Genomic DNA, 22,916 nt, shown 5'->3' on the forward strand with positions numbered 1-22,916 from the left:
TGTGATGGGACAGGCCAAGTGAAAGATTCTAGAACTGCTCCTCCCCACCTCTACCTTAAATACTCAACCAAAAATCAATGCCCTATCCCTGGGGGAATCCCTATCTCTTGCTACCACCATCCAGAACCACCACCATCCAAAGCTCAAAAGATGCAGACCTGGTGATCCCCAACATATTTTCATTTAACTTATATGTTTGGCCTGCACAAAATTCAGATGATAGATTTTCACAAATTTAATCAGGTGGTGATGCCAGTGCTCAATAGGCCCATGTACAAGTGAGAAGAGTGTACATGGAATAGTCCACGTATGAGATGGCTTGGCCATAGTGGGTAATGGAGTCCATGCCTGGGTTCAACAGAATGGCTTTTCCCTCACAAAGGCTGGTATGCTATGACATTGATGAGTATCCAATCTGCCATCAGAGGAGGCCAACACTGAGCTATGGGAATTCAGAAATATGGTTTAGTCTAGCCAAGCTGACATACTACAAAAACATCAGTGACCAAACTGCCTTACTAAGGTATTTAGACAAGGAGGAGATGAGAGAGGTAGAGTCTGAAATTTTTGTGAGTTGATTTCCGAGGAGAGTGTTTCAAAGCTCAACAATACCAGAAGCCTGTGGATGATAGAGAGCATATAGATTCATTGAATACTTGGACTCTCAGTCCCTTGTTGGGTGGCTTTGCAGGCTTTGTTACAAAAGGTGCACCACTGTCAACCTGCAAATGATCCAGAAAGCCAAATACATGATAGTCTGGTTTCAAACACCACAATGGTATGCCTAGAGTCAGCTAATGAGACTGGACCAGCAACATCATAACCTAAAAAAGTGTAACAATGGTGAAGCACTGTTGGAAGCCAAAAAAAACGAGAGTCAAAGGTCCAATGTAGGCAATCCATCAAGAATGGGTAGAGCCAATGCCCCTGTCCTGTGGATTCCTTCACTGTTAAATAAAGGGGCCAACTTTTGGCAGAAGTCATAAGTCTTGCATGTAGTGGAGGCTTCTGCATCAGAAGCAGGGTCCTCAACTTTGTGTCCAATGTAGGATGGTGGATGTAGTGCCATGTTCAGTATGACTGTGGGTTCAGGAGGCAATGTGGACCACACAGGGTGGACCAGCACCTTGACTCCAATCAGTCTCCTCAGAGAAAGGGTCCTTACTATGTGTCCAGTATGCTGAATCATTAACTACAATTTGTTCTCAGTCTGCAGCCCAAAGAGTCAGTAGTTTTCTAAGTAACAGAACCGATGGCTAATCCACTGGGGACAGGCCAAGAGTCAGAAAAAACATGACTTAGAATATCATCTAAAGCAATGGTTCTTCCCTTGTGCGTGTTGGGTAGGAATCTAAATTGGCGTTGCCACTGTGGAAAACAGTATGGAGGCTCCTCAATAATTAGAAATACTATGTGATCCAATAATTCCACTACTAGGTATTTATCCAAAGAAAACAAACAAGACCCATTAGAAGAGATATAATATGTACCTGTATTTACTGCAGTATTATTTACAGTAGCAAAGATATGGAAACAACCTAGGTGTCCACTGAGAGATGAATGAATAAATAAGATGTGGTATAGGGACACCTAGGGGGTTCAGTTGGTTGAGCATCCGACTCTTGATTTCGGCTCAGGTCATGATCTCACAGTCTGTGGGTTCGAGCCCCACATTGGGCTCTATGCTGACAGTGTGGAGCCAGCTTGGGATCCTCTCTGCCTCTCTCCTGCTCACTTGCTCGCTCTCTCTCTCAAAATAAATAAACATTAAAAATTTTTTAAAAAGATGTTATACACAATGAAATGTTACTCAACCATAAAAAATAATGAGATCTTACTATTTGTGACAACACGGATGGATGTAGAGGGTATTGTGCTAAGTGAAATAAGTCAAACAAAGAAAGACAAATACCATATGATTTCACCTATATGTGGAATCTAAAAAAAAAAAAAAAGCAGAAACAAACTCATAAGTACAGAAAAAAACCTGATGGTTGCCAGAGCTGAGGGGGTGGGGGATGGGCAAAATGGAGGAAGGGGAGTGGGAGGTACAGACTTCCAGTTGTGGAATAAGTCAGGGGGATGAAAAGTACAGCATAGAAAATGTAGTCAATGGTATTGTAATAGCAATGCCTGGTGACACATGGGAGCTACACTTGTGGTGAGCACAGCATAATGTATAAAACTGTTGAATCACTATGTCATACACCTGAAACTAATGTAACACTGTGTGTCAACTATACTTCAATCAAGAAAATAGTAATACATTAATTTTAAAAATAAAGTGATGGTTCTTAACCAAGAGTGATTTTTTTTCGTCCAGGAGACATATGACAACGTCTGGAGACATTTTTGATTTCCATGACTGAGGGTTGGGATGCCACTGGTTATCTAGTGGGTAGATGCCAGGATGGTGATAAACACATTACAGTGCCTGGGACCTCCCCACACCCCTGCAAAGAATTATAGTGCCTAAAGTGTCCATTGTGATGAGGTTGAGAACCTTGGTGAAAGGCCCTTCAGCCCTTATTGCAGTTGGTCTTCCAGAGTTGTCACTGGGGCTGGATGGGTGTTTCCCATTCTAGCCTACCTTTGTATTTGTTTTAAATTCTCCATAATGAGGGCGCCTGGGTGGCTCAGTTGGTTAAGAGTCCAACTTCAGCTCAGGTCATGATCTCACCATTTATGAGTTTGAGCCCTGCATCAGGCTCTGAGCCCTGCATCTGAGCTCTGAGCAGCCTGGAGCCTGCTTCAGATTCTGCATCTCCCTCTCTCTCCTTGCCTCCCCTACTCACATTCTATCTCTCTCTCAAAAATAAATAAACATTAAAAAATTTTTTAAATAAATTCTCTGTAATGAAAAGTGTAATTAAATGTAGAGGCCTAAGGAACCAGACAGAATTCTGGGCAATCTCCATTCTTATTCAGACTTTCCAGAGATTTCCATGCTTTCTGAAGTCTGAGAACATGACTATAATTTTCAGGAACGCTAGGAGGATTGTTTTTGTTTTTTGTTTTTGTTTTTTTCTGGGCCCAACAGAGACTCTGTTATGAAATTTCCCACCAATTTTTGACAACACACTTACTTGCAAACATTTTACTTCTTCCAGATCCTCTTTCTAACACTTGAACTAAAATTTTCTGCTTGTGCTCTCTTCTAATTTATCACCTTCACAAGGGCCGGGAATTTTGTCTGTTTCGTTCACTGATACAGGTAATCCCAGCACTTAAAACACTACCTAGCACTTTATAGATGCTCAATAAACGTCTGACTGACAGACTGAATGGATGAAGGAGGGAACGAGCTAGCTTTTTAAAATTTGTGAGGTTTTTTTTTTTTTAATGTTTATTTATTTTTGAGAGAGACAGAGCATGAGCAGGGGAGGGACAGAGAGAGAGAGGGACTCACAGAATCCAAAGCAGGCTCCAGGCTCTGAGCTGTCAGCACAGAGCCTGATGCGGGGCTTGAACTCATGAACCGCGAAATCATGACCTGAGCCAAAGTCAGTCACTTAACCGACTGAGCCACCCAGGCACCCCAAAATTTGTGGGCTTTTTTTTTCCTTTTTAATTTTTTTTTAACGTTTATTTATTTTTGAGACAGAGAGAGACAGAGCATGAACGGGGGAGGGTCAGAGAGAGGGAGACACAGAATCTGAAACAGGCTCCAGGCTCTGAGCTGTCAGCACAGAGCCCGATGTGGGGCTCGAACTCACAGACCGTGAGATCGTGACCTGAGCCGAAGTCGGCCGCTTAACCGACTGAGCCACCCAGGTGCCCCGTGTGGGCTTTTTTAATAGCAATCTTTTTCAAGATAGTATTCACACACCATAAAATTCAACCTTTTAAAATTCAACCTATTAATTTGGTTTATAGTATATTCACAAAGTTGTACAATAATCCCAACTAATTCCAGAACATGTTTATCACCCCCAATAAGAAACCCTGTACTTTTAACTAACTTGAATTTAAATAAAAACTTGAAGCATTTAAAACAATTTAAAAAAAAGGGAAAACAAAACAAACACACAAAAAGAAACCCTACATTCATGAACATTTGCTCCCCGTTCCTCCCTCACTTTAGTTCCTGGCAACCATGAATCTACTTTTCTGTCTCTGGATTTGCCTATTCTCCGGCCATTTCATATAAATGGAATCATACAGTATATAGTCCTTTGTGACCACCTCCTGTTACTTAACATGATGTGTTCAAGGTTCATCCATGTTGTAGCATGTAGCAGTATTTCACCCCTTGTTATTTAAATTTTGTTTTAACGTTTATTTATTTTTGAGACAGGGAGAGACAGAGCATGAATGGGGGAGGGTCAGAGAGAGAGGGAGACACAGAATCTGAAACAGGCTCCAGGCTCTGAGCTGTCAGCACAGAGCCCAAAGCGGGGCTCAAACTCACGGACCGCAAAATCATGACCTGAGCCGAAGTCGAACGCCCAACCGACTGAGCCACCCAGGTGCCCCTCACCCCTTGTTATTTACGGCTGAATAATATTCCATCATACAGAGATAGCTCATTCTGTTTGTCTATTCATCAGTTGATAAATACTTGGGTTTTTCCCACTGTTGCGCTATTATGAATAATGTTGTTATGAACACTCTTGCACAAACTTTTGTGTGAACATGTGTTTTAAACTCTTTCGGGTGGAATATACCTAGGAGGGGAATTGCTGGGTCATATGGTAACTCCATGTTTAATTTTCTGAGGAAGTGCCAGGCTGTTTTCTGAAGCAGTGGCACCATTTTACATTCCCACCAGAAATGTATGATACCGTGACTACCATGGGTTCTTGCGTAACAATGTATTTCACAAGAGTGAAAAGCACCCACTTAGAACCCAGTTTCTTGCTTCTTCTCAAATTCAGTAAAAATCCTGATTTTAACAAGTCAGGGATTTTGCTGAAATGAAGGCAAAAAATAATTTAACAAAATATTTAATAAATCTGAATTCTACTTGTCTTTATTATTCCTCCAACCATCATCAATCACCCAGACATGAGCAGTAAATGTTAAATGGAGTCACCTATGATATGCTGTCAACTTTTATCGTCTATAGCCACAGCTTTATACATTGGGGTGTTTTTTTTAATGTTTATTTATTTTAGAGAGAGAGAGGAAGTGCATGCACCTACATGTGACCTGAGGAGGAGCAAAGATAGAGGAAGACAGAGGATCCAAAGCTGGCTCTGTGCGAGAGCCCCATGAGGGCCTTGAACTCATGAACCATGAGATCATGACCTGAGCTGAAGTCGGATGCTTAAGTGACTGAGTCACCCAGGCACCCTATACATGTTTTTTGATTCTGTTAATGTAAATATGTGTTTATCATGGGAGGAGGATAAGACATATTTCACTTAGCATCTTGTCACTTTGACTTTGTAAATATTGGATGTATTGGTGCAGGGCCTCTGTTACACTCTTGCCTTGGTTGCGAATGTTGGGGGCCAGCTGGTAGCTGCCTAACTCTGCTTTGTGATCTAAGCAATTAATCTCTTTTTTTTTCCCCTTGCCAAATCTGGTAGGTAGAAAATGCTGGATAAGACCTATGGTTTATTTTGTATTAAAAAAGAATTTTTTTTAACATTTATTTGTTTTTGAGAGACTGAGAGACAGAGCATGAGCAGGAGAGGGGCAAAGAAAGAGGGAGACACATAATCCGAGGCAGGCTCCAGCTCTGAGCTGTCAGCACAGAGCCTGATGCAGGGCTCAAACTCACGAACTGTGAGATCATGACCTGGGCTGATGTCAGACGCTTAAGGGACTGAGTCACCCAGTGCCTCAGGATCTATGGTTTAAATGGGAAGTAAGAGAACAGCTCTCCCAAAGGAAGTTAATGAGACCAGGTCACTATCTGCTCAAGTTGAGGTGGACTTTCAGCCTCTCTTCAGGGCTGGGGACATTACCAAGACAATGAGTTTAAAGTGGTTTAAAAACAATAGGCAGACTTACTCTTCTGGAAATCTGACCCCTTTATGTGAAAATGCAGGTGGGGGGAAGGCCATGTTGCAAGGTGATTCCACTTGGTGTTATTCTCCATGAACACAGATTATGAGATGTCTTCTCCATGAACTGAAATTTTCTTGGACTTCAATCAAATGTAGACAAGTAGAATGAAAGCATGGCCCAGCTGATGCTTCCACCTCTGGCATTTCTCCAAATCAAGGTGACCTTGATGCCTAGGAAAGCCCCATGCACATGGCAGCCTGGGTGGCAGGGGCAGGAAAGGCATCTCCCCATGAGGAAGAACATCCACATAATTTTTTCCTGTGCATGATGTGAATCCATAAATTCATGAGAGACAAAAACCAACATCCTCTAATGAAAATTTCGGACTTAGAGGACATTAATAAAATGCTGTCATACAATTCCCAAATTCTCAAGGAACACTTAAAAGTTAAATTAAGATCTGTCACAGGTACATACATACAATTGAATAGAGGACAGGCATCTGATCAGAAAAAGCGGAAATATAAAATTTTAATTTGGTGGGTAAAAAAAACGTGGTATTTCTGTCCTCCTATTATCATGCCTTCCCCCTTTCCTATCTTGTTGGGAAAGAAGGTTGAATTCTCCATTCAGTGCTATGGCAGTCAAGGGGTGGGGAGTGGGTAATCCCTTCACAACAAAAAGAAGAAAACCAACTCTCTTCTTTACACGCAATGGTTCAAGAAACTGTAGGGGTGAACTGCAAGGAATTAAAAGCCTGAAGGATGCAACCAGTGTGCAGAGCTCATAAACATGACATGATGTAAGCTACAGGATCTGCATCTGAGTAAATGGTTGCATATGCAGAAAATGGGAACCGTGTGAGGGATCACAGCAAGGGTGAAGCATTGTCCCTCCCCAGACAAGACTAGCACAAGATTAACAGAGTCCTTGTTTCATCTTTAAAATGAGCAAAACGAGGGGCGCCTGGGTGGCTCAGTCGGTTGAGAGTCCAACTTCGACTCAGGTCATGATCTCACACTCATGGGTTTGAGTCCCGCGTCGAGCTCTGTGCTGGCAGCTCAGAGCCTGGAGCCTGCTTCCGATTCTGTGTCTCCCTCTCTCTCTGCCCCTCCCCCACTCACTCTCTCCCTCTGTCTCTCTCTCTGTGTCTCTCAAAATAAACATAATAATAAAAATAAATAAGTAAAATAAAATGAACAAAAGGGGAATTGTATACAGTCAAGGCTTAAGATACTGGGCAGCAACAATAATGCCACCAAATCTTTTTCCTTTTAATTTCTTTTTGAAAGACGAATGTGTGAGTGGTACTTGGCCAAGTAGAGAGTTGGAATATTTGATTAAGAAAATGATGTTATCCAGAGTTTGTAAGGCTCCTGGATTGCAATGATGTTGAGCCATTTAAGTTAAGGTGTTATCAGTTGGATTGTACTTTATATTGTGTCTTAGATTTTTTTTTTCTTTCTCTTTTTCTTTTTTTTTTTTTAGAAAAAGCAATTTTTCTGGACTGTAGCTAAAAACAAAGAGGATGATAGGGGCGACTGGGTGGCTCAGTCGGTTAAACGTCTGACTCTTGGTTTCAGCTCAAGTCATGATCTCACGTTTCGTGAGTTTGAGCCCCGCATTGGGCTCCACACTGACAGTGCCGAGTCTGCTTACGATTCTCTCCCTTTCCCTGCCCCCTCACTCTCTGCCCTTCTCCCCCTCGAAATGAATAAATAAACTGAAAAAAAAATTAAAAAAAAAAAGAGGATGATGATGGCCTGAACAACAGTCATCAAGAAGTTCTTCTCCAACGCTTCTTGTACTTTATGTGATCATTCATTTCCCCCCAACTTTTTATTTTGGAAAATTTCAAACCTACAAAATGCTGCAAGGACAGTACAGCATACCCTTCACCTTGATTCATCAATTCTCAGCCTTTTTCCATATTTGTTCTTTCTAGACAGATATAGCTGTAGATACCTGTTTATATGTAACACGTATATATACATGTACTTATGTATAAATATACATGTATATGAAGGATAGGTATAGGCACATATCTAAACTTAGATATAGGTATAGGGATATATAAACACACATTTTTTTCCTGAACTGCTTGAGAGTAAGTTATGAGACTTCAACCCTACACACTTCAACATGTATCTCCCAAGAAGGACATTCTTCTATGTTAACTCAATATCATTATCAAACCCAAGACACTTAACATTTCTTCAATACTTTTATCCAATATCCAGTCCTTATTCAAATGTCCCCAACTGTCCAAATAATGGCTTTGAGAGACTGCCCGCACAAGGGTGATATCTCTTCAGTCTCTTTTAATCAAGCACTGTTCCGTGGGTATTTTCTTTCATGATACTGATGTTTTTGAAGAGTCCAAAACAGTCACTTCACATGGTATCTCTCAACCCAGATCTGGCTGATGTTTCCTTTTTCAAGGGAGGTCATGAATGAGAGGTTTAGGTATTGCTATGAAAACACACAGAAGTGGAATCTGGGCCTGTGAAGAGGGCAGGGACAGGGAAGACTCTGAGGGGCTCTGGACTGACTGAGCTCAGGTCTGAATGATGAGTAGCAATTAACTGAGCACACTGAGCCATCGAGAGCAAAAGCACCCCGGGCCCAGGGTCCACGACGCTGTAGCAAAAGAGAGCGTGGCGGCCGAGGGAAATTACAAGCTTGGGAAGACAGCTTGGGGCTGAGTGTTCCCGTCAAGAAATCTAAGGAAAAAAAAAAAGAAATCTAAGGAAAAGTCTATGCAGTCAAGTGAAAGCCCACAGCAGGGGCCTGGGCTAGTGATAACTATCTACGAGCCAGTGATTTAATATGCTCTATAATGAATGAGATCACTGCAGAGAGTAGAGAATAGAAGAGATGGGGTTTAGGCCTTGAAAAATACCACCACATGATGGCTGGGTGGGAGAAGGAGGAGGAACAGCCAGAGAAGGAGGAGGAGACCTGCAGAGTGTGTGTGAAGAAAGACAAAGGAAGAAGGGGTTCAAGAAAGTAGTAGGGCAGTTAAAGAAAAGATCATCTGACGCTTGTTAAAACAGTAAGGAAGACTTTATTCGGGCTATTGCAATAGGGATATGGCAACCGGGGAGCAAGATCTGGCTCAACTCTGAATCCAAGGCCAAGTGGGAATGTGCAGCCAACAGAGTGTCGGTGGATGGAAAATTACTAAGAGGGGACATCAACAATTCTTGCCTTTACCAAGAATCAAAGGTAGGGTGTGAGGAATTTGAGTAGATATCAAAGGTGAGGAGATTCTCACTAAACCGACTTCATAGAATTCTTTGCTGAGACTGGGCTGGGAAGGCCAGACACAGGATGGGGGGGGTCAAAGCTGAGATTTAGTCAAAGAGAGGCCCAGAGGAACCTGATTAAAATTTGATCAAGGAGAGAGTCCTTGTCAGGGGTCAGCCGTCCAGAGCTGCAGGGATGAGGACGGAAAAAGTATAACCACATGGACGTCATTTGACTTCTGCAAGAGCTATGAAGTTTGAGGATACCTTTTATACAGTTCTATGTAAAATACTTATTTTTAAAAGTAATTCCTTTTGTATATCCATATATGGAAATATGATGAAGCCATAAAAAGAACGAGAGAATTATTTATGTAGTGATATGGAATGGTTGCCAAGTTAAATCTTTAAGTGATAAAAGGAAGGTGCAGAAGAACATGTGTAGTAAGTTAGCATTTGTATAAAAAAGGGGGCAATAAAAATACACAGACATATATATGGGGGAGTGTGCCCCCATATAAATGCGTTTGCTGGTGTATGTGTAAGATGTTTTACAAGGAGATACAAGCAACTGGCAGCACTAGGTGCCTGCAAAGACAGGAACTCAGTGACCCAAAGCACGAGCAAAGACTGTGCAATGCACAGCCTTTTGTACCTTTGGAATTTGGGACCACATGCAAGTATTACTTATTTTTAAAATTGGTGTATGAATATTCTGAGATATTATAATTTGCATTTCGCTAGACATATGTTCAAATGATCATATGAGATCTATCTTCATTTCTAAATTATTATATGTATCCCATTTTATAGAAAAACCATTATTTGTCCAATGTTTCCAACTATTCATTATTAAAAACTATACTGCAAGGTCTTTCCTGTACATTCATGTTTGTACGCACGTTTCTGTCGCATAAATTCTGATAGATGGAGCAAGACATTCCCTTCCAGGAAGGCTGCTCTAGGCCACACATCTCCTTCATCCACACCAGTGGATGCCCCTTGCTCCATGTGTTTTGCACTGAGTATCCGCCCCGAATTGTGCAAGGTCTCTAGTGTGGCAGAGACGAGGCCGAGTGCTCACTCACTTTTCCTCTGGAGCACACAGGTAGGCCACATTTCCCGGCATGCCTTGTGCTGAAGCAGGGCTGAGTTCTGGTTGATGGCAGTAGTGATGTACAGCAGCACGGCTAGAGCTGGCCCCTAAAAACTCTCCCTGTGGTCCTCAAGCTCTCTCTCTTCCTTCATCTGCTCAATGGGTACAGAAGGTCACATGGAGGACTCTGAGCTCTAGAGCATTACTTGTCGAGCAGAGAAATAAACTTGCCATATCCCATTGCTGCCTCACCCCCTCCTAACTAGGATTTGACCCCACACCCAGGACCTGTCACCAAGTCCTTTGCTCAAATGTCATCTTCTCCGGGCACCTGGGTGGCTCAGTCAGTTACTCATCCAACTTCAGCACAGGTCTTAATCTCAGGGTTCCTGAGTTCGAGCCCCACATTGGGCTCTCTGCTGCCAGTGGAGAGCCTGCTTTGGAGCCTCTGTGCCCCGCACCCCCCCCCCCCACCGCCGCCCTCTGCCTCTGCCCCTCCTCATCCCTCGCAAAAATAAATATTTAAAAAACAAACAAACGTCATCTTCTCAAAGGGCATTCTCTACCACCCAACCTAGCACAACCTTCTGCCATCACTCCGCTTATCTGACCACCTTTGAGGGATCTGATTGTCTTCTAATACTTATATTTCCTCTGAACCTTCTTCCCCAGACAATGCTGCAACCTTGATCAACCTGGCTAGCACCATTTAGGGCAGGAGGTGAGACATAGCTGCAGGTGACCACTAGGCCCCTGACCTCAGCCCACCCTCACCACTATTCTGGGGACCCTGTACCTCACAACAACTACAGTTGCACTTCCCAGGATATAATCCAAACAGAGGATGGTGACCACCTTCTTCATTCATTCTAAAACACTTATTGAGCACCTACTATGTACTAGACACTATTCTTTTAAAAAAAAATTTTTTTTCAACGTTTATTTATTTTTGGGACAGAGAGAGACAGAGCATGAACAGGGGAGGGGCAGAGAGAGAGGGAGACACAGAATCGGAAACAGGCTCCAGGCTCTGAGCCATCAGCCCAGAGTCTGACGCGGGGCTTGAACTCACGGACCGCGAGATCGTGACCTGGCTGAAGTTGGACGCTTAACCGACTGCGCCACCCAGGCACCCCTGTACTAGACACTATTCTAAATGCATTGAATATACCAGGGAACAAATGAGACAAAAATTCTTGCCCCATTCTGGTGGACGAGACAGACAATAAACAGTAAGCCCAATAAATAAGTGCCTTATATGAAAAGAGGCGATGGGGTGAAGAAGTTCAGGGTAAGAGGTAGGTGTCTATGCTAAGTCGGACAGAAAGAAGGTGACATCTGAGAAAAGACCTAGAGGTGACAGTCACATGTTTATCTGGGAGAAGTTTTCCAGTGAAACAATTATGCAAAGTCCCTGAGGCAGGGCCAAGTCTGCAGTGTTCAAAGAGCAGGAAGAATTCCATGTGGCCGGGAACCTGGAAGGAAACGAGGTCAGAAGTAATGATGAGGAGGGTGCCCAGATCACACAGGTTTTAGAGGTGAGTGTAAGGACTTTGGCTTTTGCTCTGAGTAACATGACGTGCCTTGGCAGTTTTAGAGAAGTGACATCTATTCTGACTTACATATTTTAAAGCAATTTTTTAACGTTTATTTATTTTTGAGAGAGAGAGTGTGCATGCGTGCATGGGGGAGCAGAGAGAGGGGGCACAGAGGATCTGAAGTTCTGTGCTGAAAGTACAGAGCCCGACGTGGGGCTCAGACTCACAAACCTTGAGATAATGACCTGAGCCGAAGTCAGAAGGTCAACTGACTGAGCCACCCAGGCGCCCCTATTCTGACTTACATATTCAAAGGGATCCCTGTGGTCATCGTACTAAGAACCTGCCCAGGGGTGGGAGCTGAGTAGAAATTGGGAGAGCAGGGAGGAGGCTGCTGCAGAAACCCAGGGACAGTGACAGTGGCTGGTGCTGGATTTGGTAACAGGAAGTGTGGCTCTGTTTGAAGACGGGGCCAACAGGATCTCCTACCGCACTGGCTGCTGAGAAAACAGGAATCAAGGAGCCTTCCAAGCCGGCCTGAAGAGCTGGAAGAATGGAACCACATGAATTAGGGAAGGCTGAAGGTGGAGTGGTTCTAGGAGCAGCATCGGGGGCTCAGGTCTGAACTTGGTAAGGCTGAGAAGTTTCAAGACATCAAAATAGAGACACTGGGTAGGCAGTTGATTGCAAGCGTGGAGTTTGGGAGAAAAGTCTGAGTGGAGACTGAACTTCAGAAGTTGACTACTTTCCATAGTTGCTTTTGCTGTCCCCACCCCACCCCACCCCTGCTCTATATTTTGTGACTCAAAATAATGAATCATACATGGCCACATCACTCTGAATGATGGGACTTATGTGTGCAGCTGAGGAGCACTGTAGTTGTGTGTTAATAGTCTTTTTTTTTTAATGTGCATTTATCTTTCAGAGAGAGAGAGAGAGAGAGAGCATGTGCACGTGTGGAGAGGGGCAGAGAGAGAGAGGGAGAGAAAGAATCAATCTCAAGAAGGCTTCGCACTGTCAATGCAGAGCCAGACACCAGGCCCAATCCCACAAACCTTGAGATCATGACCTGAGCTGAAATCAAGAGTTAGACGCCCAAGCAACAGAGCCCCCCGGGTGCGCCAACAGTTTGTCTTCGACTGTGGGTTAACTGTTGTGCTCTCTAGAGAGACCACACTAGTCTAACTTTTAGCACTTTGAGTAGCGTGACTGTGTTTTCTAGGAGTTCAGACAATGAAAATGAGAATGATTACGTAACAACACCAGCATGACACAGATGTCACTGAAACACAGATCCAGTGATTGAGGCAGGTGAATGACAAATGGGAGGATGCGTAGAACTGGATTAGGAAAGCAACTGCGCAGAAAGGAATGTGAGCTCGTGCACGGTGCGCAGACATGAAAGCACCCACGGAGACTGAATCTCACAAGTTCAAGATAAGACGGGCGAGGACTTCTAAATCTATCAAAAATGGGGGCTTTTCGGTCTCCCCCAAAGACACCAATGCTCAGTGGAAACTAGCCGCCACTGAACTGGGGTGGGCACACCACACAAACAAGCAGGCATTATCACACAGTATCCTTCCCCTTAAGGATTCAGATATTGCACATTTCCAGATTCAGATAGTGCAGCTCAAATGTCCTGTGGGCTAACAAAAGGGGGAAATTCTGGAAACAGATGTGTTGGCCCCTGAGGGTGCAAAACCGATTCTGTCAGGTCTTCCTGTAGTTAGTTATTCATGCTATAGTTAGTCTTCCTATAGTTAGTCCACTGCAGCGTGGCAGCAACAACAAATGTGCCCCCTAGCTCTCAGGTACTTCGATTCGAAAAATGGAGTTTCAATCAACTTTCTCAACTCCTATGACTACTGCAATGCAATCACAGAAGACGTAGAAGATTGCTGATCCTTTATCCAAAGACAAACTAGACTTTCCATATTTCTCTGCATATTTGGCGGGCATGCAACCCACCCCATTCAGTCTCTGTTTCTTAGCAAGGAAAATGAAAAGACCTTACTTGTTAGACATCCTGGACATCTTCTGTACAACATTGCTGAAACAGAGATGTAATTTACTTACCTGTGACATCGAGGTGTTCATAATGTGCATTTTGGTCACATTTCCATTTCCTCAAAATTCACAGAAGTATTTAATGAGATTTTTTTTTTTACTTGATCGCTTTTACTTCATCACGTAAAATCTGCTTTGACGCGCGGCTCAGCAAGCCCACATCGCACTAATTCCTGGTGTCAGTCCGATGTGATGACATCAAGCTCAGTATCCTCTTGACAAAAGCACTGATCATGGAATAATTAGGATTTTCGGTTTCACCACCACATAGAAGAAAAGAAGAATGTCCTCAAGACTGCAGGCAGTTTAGAGAATTCTTACTGTAAAAGGAAAGAGAAAAAGCAAACTTACCGTATTGTCAGAAGAAAAAAATATGTCGTTATTTTTTCTTCAACCTAGATAATTTGCTTTTTAATCAGTACTATTGGGTTTACATTCTCTTTTTTAAAGTCTTTCATTTAAAGGGGTGCCTGGGTGGCTTAGTCAGTTAAGTGTCCACGTCTTGATTTTGGCTCAGGTCATATCGCATGATTCATGGGAGTGAGCCCCAAACTCAACTCATATTGAACCCTCTGTCAGCACAGGGCCCGCTTGGGATTCTCTCTCTCTCCCTCCCCCACTCATGCTTATGTGTACTCTCTCTCTCTCTCTCAAAATAAATGAACATTCATTTATGTATCTTAAGAACATACACGTTTGCCTGGGCCTGGTTCCATGGGACTTGTGCTCTGCTGGGTACAGATGCTTGGGGTTGTTCTGGTCTTCATTTTCTGGTCTGCATTTACCCCTTTTTCTCACCAGCACCGTGCACTGCTCCTCCACAGTCCTGGTGTTATTCTCAGTGGCTTCTCCTGGAAAGTACGAGATTTGCCTTGGACTAGACTATCTGCCCACACTCTGCAGCAAGAGCAGCTCCATCAACCGTCCAGGCATCTGCCCTTGGGAGCCTCAGGAGGGCAGATCCCTTTGTTACACAATCTTGTCTATGTCCTTGGCATTTTTATTTATTTATTTTTTTTTATTCTTGAGAGAGAGAGAGAGACAGAGTATGAGTGGGGGAGGAGCAGAGCAAGAGAGGGACACAGAATCTGAGGCAGGCTCCAGGCTCCAAGCTGTCAGCGCAAATCTCGATGCGGGGCTCAAACTCACAAGCCGTGAGATCATGACCTGAGCTGAAGTCGGCCACACAACCGACTGAGCCACCCAGGTGCCCCACATCCTTGACGCTTTTGCCGCTTCTTAATACTTTTCAAAGTGACACTCTTTCCTTCTGTCCAGCTGACCTGACATACCATGCATCCCATAATGTCTGGCCCATCAGAGAAGGAAGAAGGGATTCAAATTATTTGGGTCTGACCTTGTTTCACGTCACCACCTCACTGGCAAATATTTATTGGGTTAAAAAAGAAAGACTACTGTGACACTCGTCAGCTCTCTGTGTCATCAGGGGCTTCCAGATAGGCTCAACAGCTTTCAAACCTTAATTCCAAGCACGTTAATATTATAAAACACAGTCAACCAAAATTGAGAAATTCCACTAGGACAGCACTTCTCATCCTTGCCTGCACATTGAAATAGATTTTCAAATCAGTATATACATTTTTTTAAAGTAGGCTTCATGCCCAACATGGGGCTTGAATCCATAACCCAGAGATCAAGAGTCACATGCTCTACTGATTGAGCCAGCCAGGTGCCCCTTGGTATATATTTTTTAATACCAAAGTCTGGGTCTCACCCTAAGACATTCTGATTTAATTGCTGTAGGGTGTGGGCTCAGACTTTTTAAAAGCAGCATACTTTATGGTAGAAGCCAGCTGGCTTTTTTTTTTTCTTTCTTTCTTTCTTTTTTTTTTAAAGCTTTATGCCCAACATGGGGTTTGAACCCATGACCTTGAGATCAAGAGTCACATGCTTTACCAACTGAGCCAGCCAGGTGCCCTGCCAACTTGCTTTCTTTCAGGGTTATAAACTTCCTTAGAGAATCTGGTTCTATTTGTGCATATTCTGACTGAAAGCTTTTCACAGCATAAATAAGGTGCTTGCTTGCCCACTGAAGGGAAGTACTGACTGAAATACTTATTTCTTATTCTGATGACTTTATCAACAAAGTCAGTATATTCGAAGGCAAGCACAGATCCTCAGTTCAACCACCAAGGTGAAGTGGAGATTGCTGAACATCTGCTTTCTGCTTAACAAACCCTACCTCCTCACCTCTGCACTCCCTTGACTGCCATTTTCTGCCTCCTCAGAATCCTGAGGGTCATCGGCTCACTCAACCACTTCAGCATCTGCACACGTCCCCATACACCGCCACCTGTCCCTCCCCACACTGTTCTCAATACTCCCAGCCTTCATGCCCACCACTTCTAGGTGGCCTACTTGGTTGAAGGTAGTCATTCTTTGTGAACTGAGTCAAGCATTCTGAAAGCATTCCTGTTATTGCAATACCTCCACCAATGGCAATTGTGACAGGATGCAGTGACGGATGGCAGCAGCAGCGACAGGCAGCAAAGGAAGTTGAGATGATGGTGGCTGCTGTTAAGGCAGCCGTGACAGGCTGGGGCAATGGCGGCTGTGGCAATGGGTGGTGGCCATTGTAATGAATGGCCACAGGGTGGCTACCACTGAAGTGAACTGCACTGAGGCAGCTGCTCTTTGCTAGAGAGCTTTCTCTCCACCAAAGTCCACTCTGCCTCTGTATCTGACAAACAGGAAGCAGCAGGGAATTTGAAACTCCAGTCCCCTAAGTGACCCTGAACTAAATGACTGATGGGGGTTAGTGTATAAATACCCCCCACCTCTTGAGTGGGAAGGTATGTTCTCCACTGTTTCCCAGAGTTCCCCAGAGAATTAAGCAGTTGCCCAGTGATAATCTGCTTGATAATGCAGCCTTGATGTACTGCTTTCCCTTCCTGTTTCACTTCCCTCAGCCTTACCAGTGCTTTCTGGGGTCATCTCCCAATGCCTTGCCTCAAAGTCTATTTCTGGGGGAACCCAACCTAAGATAGTGCATCATAAACCAAGGATTATGATCCAAGCACAGATGGCACATTAACAAAAGCTGACCCTATGCCAAGCCATAAAGTCTCAACATATTTCAAAAGATTGAAACCATATAAAATGTGTTCCCAGCCCAATTGCAATTAGGCAAGATAACTAGAAAAATCCCCATATGCTTAGGAATTTAAAAATACAGTTTTAAATTTCTAAATAAGCTGGGATCAATGAAAAATGCAAAACAGAAAGGCTTGCTTTGTGGGAAATTTAAATACATACATTAGAAAAGAAGAAAGATGAGGTGTCTGGGTGGCTCAGTTGGTTAAGCATCTAACTTCGGCTTAGGTCATGATCTCACCGTTCGTGATTTCGAGCCCCGCATTGGGCTCTGTGCTGACAGCTCAGAGCCTGGAGCCTGCTTCAGATTCTGTGTCTTTCTCTCTCCGTCCCTCCCCCGCTTGTACTCTCTCTCAAAAATAAACATTAAAGAAAAAAAAGGCTAAAATTCAGTGAGCTAAGCTTCCATTTCAAAAAGGTAGAAAACAGGGGTGCCTGGATGGCTCAGTCAGATAAGTGACTGACTCCTGATTTCAGCTCAGGTCATAATGTCACCATTCATGAGCCCCACGTTGGGCTCAGTGCTGAAAGTGCAGAGCCTGCTTGGGATTCTCTCTCTCTGCCCCTCCCTCATTTGCTGTGTGTGTGTGTGTGTGTGTGTGTGTGTGTGTGTGTGTGTGTGTGTTCGTGCGCACACACGTACTCTCCCTCTCAGAAAGATAAACTTTAAAAGGTAGAAAACAAAATTAAATCCAAAAAAGGTAATTATAAAGAAGATAATTAAATTAAAAACAAATACACAACACAAAGAACATCGACAAAGCCAAAAGTAAATTCTGTGTAGATTAAAATTGGTAAACTAATCAAGACTGAATAAGTAGAAAACAAAGAGGGTACAAATAACCAATGTCAGAAATGAGAAAGCAGCTTTCACTGCAGATTCTATAGACATTAAAAAGATTATATGAGGTTATTATGAACAACTTTATGGCAGTTTGAAATTTTAGATCATGTGAAAAATTCCTAAACGCAATTCACCACAGGAATAGAAACTAGTAAAGTTCCTATGGTAGTTTAAATGTGGGCAAAATTCCTTGCAGCCAAATGCCATCAAGAGGCGGAGTCTCCTACCCCTTTAACCTGGGTTGACCTCGTGACTTGCATTGACCAACAGAAAGTGGTAAAAACGGACTGTGACGGTTCCATTTTTGCTCTCTTGGACTCTTGATACCACCAGATAAGGAAGCTGGTCTAGCCTATTGGGAGAGAGGCCACTTTGAGAGGTTCTACATAGTCTCGACCTGTTTTGTCTGTTCTTATCACAGTTCCTTTAGCTACATGGAGCAGAACCCCACTCAAGCTTACCCAGGCAAAGTGGGGTTGGCTGAATACAAAGAATCTGAGGACTCAATCCACAGCCCAAGAAAACTGGAGCTGCGAACAGAAAGCCAGCAGGACCCAAGCAGCCCTTTTAGGGACCACAGAAGCTAATCACAGTCCTCCCTCTACCTGGGTTTTCCCTGCTTTGGGCTTCCTGGCATCTGTTAGCTCTTGCAACCCTGATGGCAGGACTTCCACCTCAGCTCCCAAGCCAAGTGACAACTTTCTTTGTCTTAACGATCAAATCCTGAGGAGACACTCTAGCTCATTTTTCCAAGCCAGAGCACAAGACTTAGGCTTCAAATAGTCAGTCCAGTCATCACTGGTCAGTCACTTCTAATTTCTGGAAGTCTGGAGTCACCCACAGGGGGAAGCGACATGTCTGAATGAATCTGGCTGCAGGTCCTGGGCACACCAACTAGGCACCTGGGGTTCTTTCTCCTACATACGTGTCTGTCTGCCTTCTGTCCTTTAGGACATGCCCCTGCTGGGGAGCGTGTAATCAAATAGCTGGGCCCACAGAACACGGACTCCTGAGGAGAAATGCTCAGGAGCTGCAGCAGCCATTGCTGGTCCCTGCCCACATCCACTCAGCATTCTTCTGGGCCCTGAATGCTTACTTGATTCTCCACTACTCTCCGCTCAGGGCTTTTTTGATGGCAGGGCACATGACAACACATGGGGTAGGCAGAGGTGCTAGATGGTCAACACCCATGGCAACAGCCCCAGTGACAGATGGGGAGTTGATGATCTATAGCCCAACTTCCTTGCCCCTTGGATTGAGCCCACTGACCACGGTGGTGACTGGCCTGATAATGCACCTTTTATTGGCTGCCTTCCTGTCTCACCTCCCCACTCCCTTTCAAATGCTTCTGGAATCACGCATTCCAAATATACTATCTGCTCTCCGGTTCTCAGGGTTGGACTCTGGAAGAACACAAACGAAGGCAGAAGTCCAGGGCAGCAGACTCTAAGCCACATTCCACAATGCAGCCGTTTTCAATAATAAAGCCAGTATTTTTAGCCCTATCGCCTAGTGTGCATGTCTATCACACAACTGGCTCAAAACTCAGAAGGAAAAGAAGTGTGATATTTATTGCCCTCCAAGCCTCAGGTAAACACTCAATAAAGACTTGGTAAATGCTAAAGTGGAAGGGAGAGAGAGCCTTTTCCCATGTCTGTGCAGGAGACAGGAAGTGGCCGTTGGCAGAGTTAACAAGGGAAGAAGAGGAGTGAGCTTAACCCTGGTGAACACGTCCTTCTTTGGCACACTAAGTGAAGCTGGGGAACAGAGGAGCAGGGTTTCTGCCCAGCCAGCTCTCCAGGGGCCCCTCAGGTGCTGAAGGCAGGAATCAAAGCCCGGTATATAGAGTCTTTATTTATTGTAAGTCCTGCTGTCCAGAGAAGCAAGACCCACATCCAGGGTCTTCATGACTTCACCTGGCCACTCTTCAGGGGTGGGGGCATCAAGTGGCCACTCACGTCTAGTTTTCCTATGGCTCAAAGAGTCCTCAGGAGGCAGGAAGCGGCTGTGCCTATAGAAAAAACACATCAACATCTACTAGCACCTACTTTGTGCCCGGCCCTGGGACCACCACCGGGGAGATTGCAGCAGAGGCTGCCCTTGCCAAGTCCACAGTCTGGAGGGGGAAAGTATTAAGTGAGGACCATGCCATCTGCCATGTGAACGCGTGAGACACAGTGAATTGTCACTGGGAGCAGGGAAGGCTCCATTTACTATATTTACTGAGCACCTCCTCAGTAACGTTGTTACAGGGCACTGAATGAAGCAGGCACAAATCTCTAACTCGAGGAAGAGACAGACAACAAACAAACAAACAACTAAAAATATGTCAACTGGGTAAGTTCTACGAAGAAAAGTAAATCAGGGTGTGTGGAGGGGGAGGTAGAGGTAGCACTTCTGTCAGCTACATGAACATAAGACGTCCTTATATCATGTTTTCTGAGATGAGACTGGCTACATGTTTGCCACTTTGCAGAGCAGAGAATAGAGACTGGCATCTCGCTGCCCGCAATCAGGTGGGGAAAGCTGCACCTGGGATGCCATTACCCAGAAGGAGGATGGGGAGGAGGAGCAGGTGTGGTGGTAATTATTCTGAGTGCACTGAGGAGCTATGACAAGGCTGTAAAGGGGAGAGATGTGACCTAATTGCCATTTTTACAAGTTCCTCTGGCCGCCAGGGGAGAGCAGACTTGTGGGGCGGGGCAGGATGGCCACAGGGAAGACCAGGGAGAGGCTGGCTGCTTATGTAGGAAGGGAACAACTAGCCCTAAGATGGGAAGGTGAGGTCTTTACTGTTCACATGCCCAAACAACTCGGAAAAAAAAAAAAAAAACAAAACCAATGCTAACGTATGACCAACATATAGACTAAGAAACTATGTGAACGGTATGAAATTACTAAATATTTTCTAAGAATTAAAAGTCCTGATAAAGAAGATGTGGTTTATATATACAATGGAATACTACTTGGCAATGAGAAAGAATGAAATCCTGCCATTGGCAGCAACGTGGATGGAACTGGAAGGTATTATGCTGAGTGAATTAAGTCAGTCAGGAAAGGACAGATATATGTTTTCACTCATATGTGGATCTTGAGAAACTGAACAGAAGACCATGGGGGAAAGGGACAAAAAAATAGTTACAAACACAGAGGAAGGGAGGCAAACCACAAGAGACTCTTAAATACAGAGAACAACTGAAGCAGGGTGGGAGTGTGGGGGAGAGGGAAAGTAGGTGATGGGCAATGAGGAGGGCACTGTTGGGATGAGCACTGGGTGTTGTATAGAAGCCAATTTGACAATAAATTATATTCATTAAAAAAAAAACAATTAAAAGTCGTGCTAGTGTCGGCTGTTAGGGCCTGAACTTTTCATTTATTGCTGCCTTATCAAAATGAAACAAAACAAAACAAAACAAAACAAAACAAAACAAGGACTACAGGGCCTGTCAGAAAGGTATCTCAACCTTTAGCCAAGAACTTCTCTGCAACAGGCAATAGGAATGAAGCAGTGACAAGGCAGTAAGATATAAGCCATGATGGAGGGAGCTCAGAGACCATGGGTGCCTGGGGATGGGGATAGGCCAGCATGGGAGATTTCCAGAGGGAGGTGATATCTAAGTTGGAATAGCAAGTAGCCAGGTGGCCTAGAAGGGCAGTCCAGGCAGAAGGAAACAGTTGGGTAACAGCCTGCCAGCAGGACAGACATGCATGCACTCGAATAATGCGCGTTCACTGGGGCTGGAACGCAGAGCTTGAGATGGAAAGTAGGGAGTGGTGGGGCCAGAGTCCACACCATGCAGGGACCTATAAGCTGTTCCAGAACTGAGATCTGGCCTGGTGGAAATGAGGAGTCATGGAAAAGTTTTTTAAGGGAAGCAGAACATGGTCAGATTTCCTCTGGGACTGCTCTGGAATCATCAGAGAGAATAGATTAAAAGGGATAATACAGAGCCATGGAGGCCCAAATGAGAGGGTGTTAAGAGGGAGGTGGTACAAAATGTGACTTTTGTCTTAGGAGCTCAGTCCATCCAGTGGGGGGAGACAGTGAACATCTAAAGTAGTGTTTCTCAACTTTGTTTTTTTAAACATTTATTTATTTTTGAGAGAGAGAGAGAGAGAGAGAGAGAACAGGGAAGGGGCAGAGAGAGAGGGAGATACAGAATCTGAAGCAGGCTCCAGGCTCCAAGCTGTCACCACAGAGCCCGATGCAGGGCTCAAACTCACAAACCGCATGATCATGACCTGAGCTGAAGTTGGATGCGTAACCAACTAAGCCACCCAGGCACCCCTCAACTTTGTTTTTATTATTGCTCCCCATGAGGTCTTTATAGACATTTTTTTTAATTGCAGTCACCCACAAAATTTTAATACCATAGTTATACTGCATATCTGTTTATGTACTATATTCATTAAAGAGAGTAAGACTTACCCCCCCACCCCCATCCCAGTACAGCTGAGGGGCAGTGAGGAAGGGAACAGAGAGCAGGTAAGGAAGCCTGAGGAAGAACACAGAGAACCCAGCAAGGACCTGGGATTTTGTTCTCAATGTGAATGGGAAGCTATTGAAGAGCTCTAAGCAAACATGTAATGTGATTCATTTTTAGTTCCTCTATGCTCTCTCTGGCCACTGTATGGAGGCAAGTAAGACGAGATTCAGGGAGACCAAGGAAAAGGCTGGAGCAGGGATCCTGGAGGTGAACAGGTCAGGAAAGTGGCTGGACTAAAGCAGGGGCTATGGGAAGGGGCAAGAAATGATCCTGTTCTGGATTCTGGATGCACACAGTGCAGGTCTGTGTGGGGGTAGGGTGGGGCTGGGGATAACTCCCAGGTCTTTAGTCAGAGCAACTAGAACTGATAAGCCCCTGCCTCACCTCTACATTCGAGGGTGAGCGTGGTGGCTGCACCTGGTCAGCACACTGCAGGAAGCGGCGCACGTGCTCTGCACAGTTGCCCACTGCTGCCTCATTCTGTCGAAGACACTCCTCAAAGGCCTCAAAAGGCTCAGCACAGGCCTGGCGGATCTGCCGGATGATTGGGCTGTGGAGGTA

The 22,916-nt window shown here is 44.4% G+C and overlaps 1 protein-coding gene and 1 non-coding gene across 4 annotated transcripts in view; both read right to left on the reverse strand.

Annotated features, from left to right (window-relative positions):
* Positions 1-22,916, reverse strand: part of CHCHD5 (coiled-coil-helix-coiled-coil-helix domain containing 5) — a 43,753-nt gene that overhangs the window by 19,400 nt on the left and 1,437 nt on the right. For 2 of the 3 annotated variants that reach the window (XR_003412435.2, XR_003412434.2), the window contains exons 3-5: positions 22,740-22,905; positions 14,603-14,761; positions 13,920-14,230 (exon numbers count right to left, since the gene is read on the reverse strand). Coding sequence is in view for 1 of the 3 variants with exons in the window: in XM_015073400.3 (XP_014928886.2) it covers positions 19,856-19,879; positions 22,740-22,905 (190 nt within the window). In the remaining 2 variants the exon portion in view is untranslated. Of the gene's footprint in view, positions 1-13,919; positions 14,231-14,602; positions 14,762-19,420; positions 19,880-22,739; positions 22,906-22,916 lie in introns of those variants that run through there. The other variant, XM_015073400.3, reaches the window with a different exon arrangement.
* Positions 15,773-15,845, reverse strand: TRNAK-CUU (transfer RNA lysine (anticodon CUU)). The gene has a single exon. It is a non-coding gene; the product is annotated as a tRNA-Lys (tRNA).

This window comes from Acinonyx jubatus, chromosome A3, assembly GCF_027475565.1.
Source record: "Acinonyx jubatus isolate Ajub_Pintada_27869175 chromosome A3, VMU_Ajub_asm_v1.0, whole genome shotgun sequence".
Taxonomy (NCBI): domain Eukaryota; kingdom Metazoa; phylum Chordata; class Mammalia; order Carnivora; family Felidae; genus Acinonyx; species Acinonyx jubatus.